This window comes from Atta colombica, unplaced genomic scaffold (assembly GCF_001594045.1).
Source record: "Atta colombica isolate Treedump-2 unplaced genomic scaffold, Acol1.0 scaffold293, whole genome shotgun sequence".
In the NCBI taxonomy this organism is placed as follows: domain Eukaryota; kingdom Metazoa; phylum Arthropoda; class Insecta; order Hymenoptera; family Formicidae; genus Atta; species Atta colombica.
This window is the reverse complement of record NW_017259396.1, coordinates 854,800-865,323: the sequence shown is the minus strand read 5'-3', so window position 1 is coordinate 865,323 and position 10,524 is coordinate 854,800. Positions and strand designations below refer to the sequence as shown.

Below are 10,524 nucleotides of genomic sequence, written 5' to 3'. Positions count from 1 at the left end.
AGACTTACTAATAAATTTTATATTAATTAATCTAATTACGTACGTACCATCGCGTCGATTCTCATTTGCTTAAAATATCTTATTTTAATTTTTGAATGTTTTATTAATTGATAATTTGTTATAATTAGTGAGATTTATATTCATGAAAGTTTAATCGTTACAATATTTGACATTATAATATTTGATTGCAGAAAATATACTCGAGGATAGCAAGAGTCTGTAAAAATGACCGGGGTGGACAAATTATGATGAAAGATGTGTGGACGACTTTCAGTAAGGCCCGCTTGAATTGTTCTCTTCCCGGCGAATTCCCATTTTATTACGATGAAATTCAAGGTGCGGCTTATCATCCAGAAGAGGGAATCATTTACGCGACCTTCACAACTCCCATGTAAGTATCATTCATCGGACCGATTAATCTGAAGGCGCATTAATTATCATCTGTGTTTATGTCTGCACAATTCCAGATGGACACATGAGACGGTAAATGACAAATTGGTTATGAGATATGCAACGCAGACTTTATTTTAAAGTAATATTGATTAATTTTAATTAAACAATGAAGTATTTATGGAAGTTGTGCGAAAAATTTGTAATTTTATTTATATTTTACGTGGGCCGTTAAGTTTCCTGATATAATAGAGATGTGCGAGATTTTCTGACGCCGAATTGAATTAAATCAAATCGTTGAAACAAAATTTTGATTAATATCAAAATTATTGTTAAGTTAAATCTTTTAATATCTAAACAAAACAATTTTTATTTGTTTTATTTATTAATGAGAAATATGATTTTATATATAAAATTGTCAATATATGTGAATTGTATTCGCACATTTAAATTCGAAATTTTCGGATAGTTTAAATTTGAATCCTACAGATTTAAATTTGATTTAATTTAAACTCTGTAAAATTTTCGAATATTGAATTGAATAATTTGCACATCTCTATTAACTTTATGTTAGAAATTTACATCGTTAAGCCATTTATCTTTAATATCTTAAGTTATTTGAGGTCCATCGTTTACCAGCATTATGCACGATCGCTAATTCCTCTGTCTTAATGTTCTTTATCGCTTGAATACAAAGGAATGCTTTTTCGCATAAGGAAGCTGCGATTTCTTAAAAAAGAAACCTGCATTAAATGAAATCTTTTTTCTTCGTTGCAGTAACGGCATCGCAGGCTCGGCTATCTGTGCGTTCAACATGTCAGCCATAGTTGCCAGTTTTAATGGGCCTTTTAAATATCAAGAAAACGCAGGTGCCGCCTGGGAAAGGAGACCGGTCGCCCATCATAATCGCCAGCGCTGCGGATCTTCATCTGATACCGCGCCGCATCAGATCATGGACAATCAACGGTACCAGTTGATGGACGAAGCAGTGCAAAGTACGATGCTGGAGCCGCTGCATACCGTAACTCTCGAGCGATTCACCCACATCGCGGTGGACGTTACTCCAACTAAGTTGCATCGCAGCGTAACTGTCCTCTATGTCGCCACAGCAACCGGTCTAATCAAGAAGATCTCGGTTCTGCCTAGGACACAGGAGACTTGCATTGTCGAAGTTTGGGGACCCTTACCCTCACCGCCGATGACATTGCAGTTCCTCAAGGACACGCAGAGCCTCTATGTTGGCATGGAAATTGGCCTTTTGCGGTAAGACAACTACTCTAACCGTAATCGCAATATTTGAACGACATTATATTATCGAAAATAAAAATAAATCTATAATGTCATCTAAATGGCACTGATAATATCATCTAAATCATGTCATTCTAGATAGATGTCGTTTAATCGTAAATTATGTACATTATCATAAATAGCAAATATTGTTAGTGTTAAATGCTTCGTTAAATCGTGCTTTCCATCATTTAGCATACCTGCTGTTCAATGTTATCGTCATCGGAGCCGTCAAGCGTGCTTGAACGCTCAAGAGCCGTATTGCGGGTGGAACGAGCTTCTCATGAAGTGCGCGGAGGCACCGAAACAGAATTATCAATATAATTATTTGGCAAATCATTGGCATCAGGAAGTCACCAAGTGTCCGGTGCTTACTGATCCTGTTGACGGAGGTTGGAGTGCATGGAGTCCTTGGTCATCCTGCCAACATGGTACAGGAGAACAGTCGCTCGGACATAGTCACGTTCACTCCCACTCGCACGAGCACGCAGAGGTTTGTGGGCATATATATTTATTACGTTTATCACAATGTAAAAAATATGTTTTCCTTCGCAAACGGAATTGATCATAAATGAATTTTAACACAGATTTAAAAATATAAATATGAACACAGTTTCTTTATTATAAAATATATATAATAAAATTTGGAAATCCATATTTTATTTTTATTAAAAGCGATTCGATTATAAGCTTTTCTATCGTAAAGTCATGAAATTTATAAGCTGGAAATTTGATTTATAGAAGATCGACACGTGTCAATGTCAAACCAGGGAATGCAATAACCCTCCACCACAGCACGGTGGCGAGAGTTGCACGGGTACACGAGTTAGAGTAACAAATTGCACTGTCCATGGCGGTTGGACCGCTTGGTCGGCTTGGTCAGCGTGCTCTCAGACCTGCGGTTTCGCGATGAAAACCCGTCGGCGGACTTGCACGAATCCAGCACCTGCATTTGGTGGACGCGTTTGCGTCGGGCATGATCATGATGATATCATGTGCATCGATCTACCGCCCTGTCCTGCCCCCGCTAAAACCACCCCACCGCCTCAAACTGGTCAGTGGTCGATCTGGGGTCCTTGGCATGCGTGTACACGGCCTTGCAACGGTGGTAAATATTTCCGAATATCCTCGTAGTCGTGGTAATAATTCTGGTCAATCCAAAACTCAAAAAACATTTGTAAAATACTTTCAAAAAAACAAGAATTTATAGTACATGCTTGTACTGTTTGAGATAACATATAAATAGTATTCCATGCTTTCTTATAAAATTGGCAATTTCCATTTTATAGGAATACGTCTGAGAAAAAGAACCTGTGACAGTCCCTCGCCAAAGAAGGGTGGTGTTGAATGTCCAGGATGCGATTTTCAGGTAAATTTCAAATATCTCATGAAAAGAAATATTTCTTCTTTTTTATAGTCTTTCTTGATAGCCGAATAGAAAATTGGAGGAAATGCTGATGAGATCGAATGTATTTTAGATTGAGGAATGTAACAATCACAAATGCACAGAGACGAGAAGATATTCCGGATGGACTCCTTGGTTGACCGTAAACTCTAGTTTACAAAGTGACAGCACAGTTTATTTAGAAAAGCGTTTCCGATTTAGTTGCCGCGCGCAGACGGATGATCCGTCAAGTGTACGAGTGCAGCTCGCTAAAGAAGAGGAACGTTCCTGCAGGAACGATGGGTCTTGTCTCAGAGGAAAAGATACCTACGCGGAGTCCATCAATGAGAATGGCTGGGGGGAATGGTCCTCTTGGGGCTCCTGCGATCGTCCTTGTGGAAAGGGTACCCAGCATAGGGTAAGTATTTCTCATAGTTTTATCTCGATACTACCTTGGCCAAAATAAAATCATATCATTTTATTAAGCATTTTGAAAACCGAACATTTTCGCTGTTTGATTAAATTATTTATTTTAAAATAAAATAAAATAAAATTTATTTAAAATTATAAAATAAAGTTCACTTTATGTATAATAATATAATAAAATTATGACCACGAAAGAGTTTTTTTAGTTCTGTGAAATGGAGAGCGAATAATTTACCTTAAAGTGATCAAAATATTTTAATTTTTTAATATATTTAGTTTTTTAATAATATAATAATATGATTATACATTTTTACAGGTTAGACAATGCGAATCGCCACCTTGCGAAAATGGTCTCGCCACGCAGAGCAGAATTTGTAATTCACACTCATGTCACGGCAATACAGCGGAAGGTCAATGGTCGTGCTGGACGGAGTGGTCCGAATGTTCAACGACTTGCGGCATCGGAGTGCGTACGAGGACGAGAGAATGTCTCGGTCCAGAAAGTTGCAACGGTCCAAGATTGGACAAGGAGATCTGCGAGATGTCCAGTTGCGAATCATTAGCTGGTTGGGACACGTGGTCGTATTGGACTCCCTGCGATGGCGATCATCAACAGCACAGAAAGCGAACATGTCTTCAGCATGGACCCGGCATGTGTCAAGGACTAACTCGCGAAACACGCGACTGCCTTCCTGCAGACTGCATGGATAATGGTGAGATTTTGGAACAATTTTATGGCGTCTATAGGATGATATGACGTCTACAGAATATTTATACTTTATATTTAAAATACGATATTTGTTGTGCTTTTAAACAACAATTTAATTAATTAAAGATTGCTAAGCATTGCATATATTTTTTTAGATGTAAACGCCTTGCCTTCGAGTGTAGAGAGTTCGGGCGTCACGGTGGGTGCGGCGGTGGGCGGCTGCGTAATCAGTTTCACCATCGGCCTGGCCTTAACCGCGGTGTTATGCTTTTGCTATTTGAAACGACGCAAGCCGAGCATTCCAGGGAGTCCGCATTATATCAGTAAACAGAATTCTTATGTCATTGTGCCATTGAAGGAGGTAAGACTCAAAGAAGCATTCGATTGCTAGTTACGCTTGGTGGATACTTCAAAGAAGCTAATTTTTATAGGTGAACGCAAAACGACAGCCCAGTTTTTCAGGCAGCACTAATGGAAACGGTACTCTACGTGGCAAGAACAATCCCAATGTCAACGGCCTCGGCAGTCCTAAGTTATATCCAAAGAGTCTCGATTATGAATCCGCCACTCTGAAGCGTAATAGTCATGGCCAGCAACACATCCGTGCCGATCTTGATCAGGACAAATACTACTGAACGAATTATCTGAGCAAAGCGTATTAGTATCGTTTGGATGGTGATTTGTATTCTGGTCTTTTCAAGCACGTGATTTCTCGTGTAATTTATTTGTGCAGTGAGTCGCAGGTACCGACAACAAACGCGAACTCATTCCACGCATTTGGCAGCTGCAAACTTTGTTGATCGATTAGCGTTTGTTCAACGTTAAAATAACAAGTGTGAGGGCAGACTTCCTGTTATAGGAAGAATGTATTTACTTAATTGAGCTTAGGCGACATTTTCGACGTAAAAATGACATACGATCGATTGAACAAGCGCCTGTCTATAAGACTATATGTTTTTAGTATTAAGTAAACGCGCGATGTATGCATTTTCCGCGTTCGAGAGTTAATGACGCTGCGATTTACGACGCAAATTAGTTCACGAAATTGTTCAATATCGATTGATGAATATTGATGTATATTTTAAAAGAGACATGATGAAATTTTTTTTATAAACTGTTATGTCTTAAGATATGTATTTTGTAAGCTTTTTGTGATGCGTCGTGCAATGTGATAACTCGGCGGACTCTGAAGAGAAAACCGTTGTTTTGAGGAAGTTTATAAAAGTTTATTTTTGTTTCTATGTATATATCCGTAGAAAAAGAGAGAGAGAGAGAGAGAGAGAGAGAGAGAGAGAGAGAGAGAGAATGCGAATGGACGAAATCGAGAATCAATCCCGCTCGTGCTTGGGCATTCGACTTTGACTCATCTGTATAAAGTTTCATAATTTTTCATAGGAATGAATTTTCATATATTTCGTATAATATTTGTAAAATTGTACTCATGCAAGAGAGAAAAGAAAATCATATCTATTAAACGGACACTCGATCTACCAAGAATTGATGGATTGATTTAGATATACAGTTGTACAAATATAAAATGTATTATGTAGATTTGCTTGAAGATATATATTAGGAAGAGAATTCGTCTCTTTTGTTTTTATTCAGGAGAAATATCGAATTTTATATCAAGTAATGTAGTGCCATGATACGGAGTTGTACATAAAAATGCATCTTCTTAAACATAGTTTTAGGAATGAAGCAAATGCGTATATTATGTAAGAGATGAACACACGTCGCGCGACGATTGCATTTATATTGGCTCACATTGAGTCGCGCTCGCGAATTATGTTTATGCATGCGATAAAAATAATACATTTTTTCCTTGCCGGATCCAAGGAGAAAATCAAATTGGATTGAAACTTGAATCGCTGATGTCCTCCAGGGTTCGATTCTCTAATCACTTGTAAGAAAAATGTATGCATAAGTTCAAAGTTTGAAAACCTTCGTTATTTTATATAATATATACATATATATAGATACACCTATACCTATACAGATATCTATGTTATGTATACGTATAATTACGAATAAGTTAGAGAATCGAGCCTTAAAACTTAAGAATTGAATTACGTTAATTGCCTTCTGCGCGAGTTTATACAATCCGTCATGAGAAGAATGCGAGATAATGATACTGAGTAGAATTACCGTATTTGAATCACAAGAAAAGAGTACATATTATGTACTGTTTTTAAAAAAAAAAAGATCCGAAAGGAGAAGGTACAATTTTTTATGCATTAAATGTAGATATTTAAGAAAATAAAATTTCTAAAACATTTTTATTGATTTTTATTAATATAATTTTATAAATACAAAATTTTAATAAATGACCAGAAATTTCATTTAAAAAGAGTACGTAAATATATGTACTCTTAAAAATAGTTAGTAATCCTATATGTGAGCTAACGACGTAACAACGAATAATTTGATGTTGCCGAGCGTCAAGTAAATTATGATTGATATCAAAGTTACACAGTTACGCGAGTAATAAATATTGTATCTGCTGCATTTATTTCCCGCATTTGTTTATAATAAAGATAAGTTTCTTTTTTTTTACAACTCCGTAATAAGTACTTAAAATACCAATTTCTTCATATAAGATAAGAACAAATATCTTCAATATTATAAAACTTGAATAGAGAGGCATTTTCCTATAAATCAATTGCAACTTTTTCTATCTGATTAATAACATAATCCATGGACGATTTTGTGGGTGGTGGTTGACAGTTTACGACCATGCGAAAAAAATTGCCAATCTCCTTATGTGGTATTGGCATATAACTAATCATGAGAGATCCCCCCAAAACCAAACGTTTTTTTATTTCGTTTGTGAGAAAATACAGTTTCTGCCACCAAATTGGAGTTTCACTCTCATCGCGCATTGTTGGTGGTACATACCTGAAAAGAATTTGCCTTATAACTGCGTATTTCTCGTAATCTCTTATCAAAGCGGAATCTCTTACCAAAAACAAATGTTGCAACACTGATAGTGAGATTGCACCAGCCGGAAACCGGCAGTTTCCTTAATTCGCTTCAGAAAATATTCCGCGCAAGACATTGCTTGTTCCACCGATCGCGTAAGACCAATCTTACCACGAGCTTTCCACATTAACCAAAATTTCATTGCGTCGACCTTAAAAAGTATTATCAAACAAATTAAAACGAGTAATTAATGATGATTTTTTTGCCAATTTGTAATGACATAAAAATTATGTTCTATTTTTACGTGTCTTTCCTACAGATTTTTTAAACGAAAATCTTGGATCTTCCTATAATTCACGAATTATTGTGAACAAATTCTGACGTGATATCTCGTAAAAATTAAATAATGGATACGTGATTACCTTCCTGCCGCATTGCACGCTTTTGTCACCTGTGTCCCAACTAACGTCATAAAATTTATCCTGTTGAAAAAGATACTTGGCCTGGGCACAATTTACTTCATGTAGCATATTTTTATCTTTGACCAGGAATAAAGAACACTGCAATGGCGCCCCGAGCATCTTGTGCAAATTCCAGGACACCGAATCCGATCTAAGAGTGTCATAAAACAGAGAGAATTGATTAGAAAAACTGCTTGTGTCGGGAAATCATTTTTGATTTTTAACATTGCAGAAAAGAAAGGATTTATCTTATCCCATTCTTTCAGATACGCAGACAATGATTATACTCAAGACTGGTATGTGAATCAATGGTGGAAACTTTCAATTTTAGAAAGATCGCCACTTTCCTTCTGCAACGACATTATAATAAATAATTATATACGAACAATTCGATGCCCCGTAATCTGTACCGATATTTCTCCGAGAACAATAGAGTTCCACCGAGACATGCCTGTAACGAATCTCTGTTTAAATTAAATTAAATTATGATTCTCTGAACTCTAATCGGCTTTCATTATACTTGTACTGACGTCTACGTGCAGCCAAAGTGATTCACTCCGGCATACTGCGGCGATTTCAGGTAATGGATCGATGGCACCGAGCACGGTGGTTCCAGCAGTGGCGTTTACGAAGAATGGTTGTTTTCCGTCATTTCTCGCCTTTATTAAAAGTCTCTTTAGGTCAGCCACTTGCATGCGACCAAATTCGTCCGTTTTCACCTGTAACGGAAGAACGTTCTCTCGTATAATTAATTATTATGAGTATTAGCTTAAAAATTCAATTAGAATCCAGTTGTTTTCAAAGATTGAAGAATCTTTTTTAGAATTTATTAAATAATAGAAATTTAAAATAATTTAAAAGATATAAAAAGGACTAAGAGCCAAGATTAGTTGTCAATTGCTACAGTTTAATAATTACTCTTATCAAGTACATATTAATTTATAAATATAAGAAATATTTTATTAGAAATATAATAAATACTGTAGAAGAAAAAGTTTTATAAATATAAGAAATATTTTATTAGAAATATAATAAATACTGTAGAAGAAAAAGTTTTATAAATATAAGAAATATTTTATACTGTGTGTACAATAACTATCGTCGTTTGCTGCAACTGATGATTCAATTCTTAGTCTTTTGAAATCTAAGTTAACATTGTTTAATCAATAACATATAATTGCATAATAGCATGAAATCTGATTCATATAAAATATATAAAATTCAACAACTAATTATCAATTGAAATAAGAATTAATTATCATTTCTTCAAATTTCGATTTTACCTCGAAAGAAGATTAAAATATAACAAATTTCTTAAAATAAATAGCCATTTTTCACGTTGTCATACCTTATAAACATGATCGATACCAAGACCCAACCAATTAGCACTTTTCAGAATTGAATAATGACTATCTTCGCTAGTAAAACATACTAGAGGTGATTTTAACGAAAAGATCCCCGATTTTTTGATACACGGAAATATCTTGTGTCTGGCCAATAACATTCCATACATATTCGATATGCTACCACCTGGACACATTATACCATCGGCTTCTGGCATTAATGGATAACCAACCAATTCCAATGATTTCTGTATCACTTCTCGCTCCATGAGAGTAAATACGGGCGCGACTTCGTAGGTATACCTAACAGAAACGTCCACAATCAATTAACAGTTACATGTATTTCATTTCATTTAGATGCGCACAGCATCATTTACAACTACATGAAGGACATTCTCTTGAAGATAATTTATCGAAGAGAAGTTATTTAACTTTCATTTTTTTAACAAAATTAAAACTTCCTCGATGATAAGGACTTCAATACATCATTAATTGGAAATATTGTAGGTCGTGCATCGTCTGAAATGCAAATTAGATTAGCAATAGCGATATCGCTCACGAGACAATAACAAAATAGCTTTGATTACTCATTGCGTTTTATCGAGAAAAGTGAGTAAAATTACATCCAATGAACATGGAGAATACATTGTTTATTTTAAAATTGTCTCTTAAAATTTGGGAATTATTCTTACTGGCTGGTGTTTAATACGTCCGTTAACCAGGAACCAATTAATCCATATTCGTCAACTCCAGCGTAGAGTTGATTATGAAAATGCGGACTAGACGTTTTCACGGAGTACTGTATAGTCTGTCGTATCACTGTTTCTATTTCCCTGTTACTCGCTGGCTTGTCGTCCAAAGACATTGGTATGATTTTCTATGAATAAACAATAATTTTTCCTCATTAAAATTAACACTGCTAAGCTTTGAACATTGTTGAAAATTACATTGTTTACGTCATAGAATATAATTACTATTGAAATGTAAATTATTTATTCACACATTTGTTCACACTTGCTCGCTTAATTTGAATCAAACTTATAATACAAATTATTAATACAAAAAATATTAAAAAATCATAAAATACACACACACACACACACACGCGCGCGCGCGCGCGCGCTTTTTGCCCTGTTGCCGAAGAGATGGGAAAAAGTAATAGAAAATGGAGGAAATTATTTTGATCAAGATATTCATTTTCTTTCCTTCGAAATAAATCAATTTTTAAGACAAAAAAATAGCAGGAATTAAATTAATTACCTAATACATCTGATATTACTTCTTGTGACCTTAAACGCGTATTTCTTTAAAAACTACAGTTTTCAAGAAATTTTATATTAAATAATGTTTAAATACATGCAAGTACTTATACACTGAAAGTATTTATAACAGCAAATTCATTTCTGTCTCAAAATATATATATCACATTTATCCTTTACAGAGAAATCAAACATGAGATCGTTATTTCTTGTTATTTTGATGTCAAAAGGATATTAAAGACATCACTTTGATGTAAAACTGATGACAAATAATAACAGCCTGCTACCTAGGAATTTTAGAGTTTTATTAAAATTGTAATAAGTGCTGTGTGTGTGTGTGTGTGTG

The 10,524-nt window shown here is 35.2% G+C and overlaps 2 protein-coding genes across 4 annotated transcripts in view; one reads left to right on the top strand and one right to left on the bottom strand.

The window, feature by feature from the left end:
• LOC108690066 (semaphorin-5B) overlaps positions 1-6,294 on the top strand; it is a 107,753-nt gene extending 101,459 nt beyond the window's left edge. For 2 of the 3 annotated variants that reach the window (XM_018197158.1, XM_018197159.1), the window contains exons 7-15: positions 192-391; positions 1,168-1,653; positions 1,873-2,170; positions 2,419-2,785; positions 2,967-3,046; positions 3,156-3,479; positions 3,804-4,200; positions 4,352-4,557; positions 4,628-4,831. In XM_018197158.1, coding sequence (XP_018052647.1) covers positions 192-391; positions 1,168-1,653; positions 1,873-2,170; positions 2,419-2,785; positions 2,967-3,046; positions 3,156-3,479; positions 3,804-4,200; positions 4,352-4,557; positions 4,628-4,831 — 2,562 coding nt within the window. Of the gene's footprint in view, positions 1-191; positions 392-1,167; positions 1,654-1,872; positions 2,171-2,418; positions 2,786-2,966; positions 3,047-3,155; positions 3,480-3,803; positions 4,201-4,351; positions 4,558-4,627 lie in introns of all 3 variants that reach the window. The other variant, XM_018197160.1, reaches the window with a different exon arrangement.
• Positions 6,295-6,529: 235 nt separating this feature from the next.
• Positions 6,530-10,524, bottom strand: part of LOC108690035 (cysteine sulfinic acid decarboxylase-like) — a 5,969-nt gene continuing 1,974 nt past the window's right edge. Inside the window, exons 2-8 of the mRNA XM_018197100.1 lie at positions 9,612-9,796; positions 8,925-9,222; positions 8,107-8,295; positions 7,963-8,027; positions 7,538-7,727; positions 7,157-7,326; positions 6,530-7,091 (exon numbers count right to left, since the gene is read on the bottom strand). Coding sequence (XP_018052589.1) covers positions 6,845-7,091; positions 7,157-7,326; positions 7,538-7,727; positions 7,963-8,027; positions 8,107-8,295; positions 8,925-9,222; positions 9,612-9,796 — 1,344 coding nt within the window. The 3' untranslated portion in view covers positions 6,530-6,844. The remainder of the gene's footprint in view (positions 7,092-7,156; positions 7,327-7,537; positions 7,728-7,962; positions 8,028-8,106; positions 8,296-8,924; positions 9,223-9,611; positions 9,797-10,524) is intronic.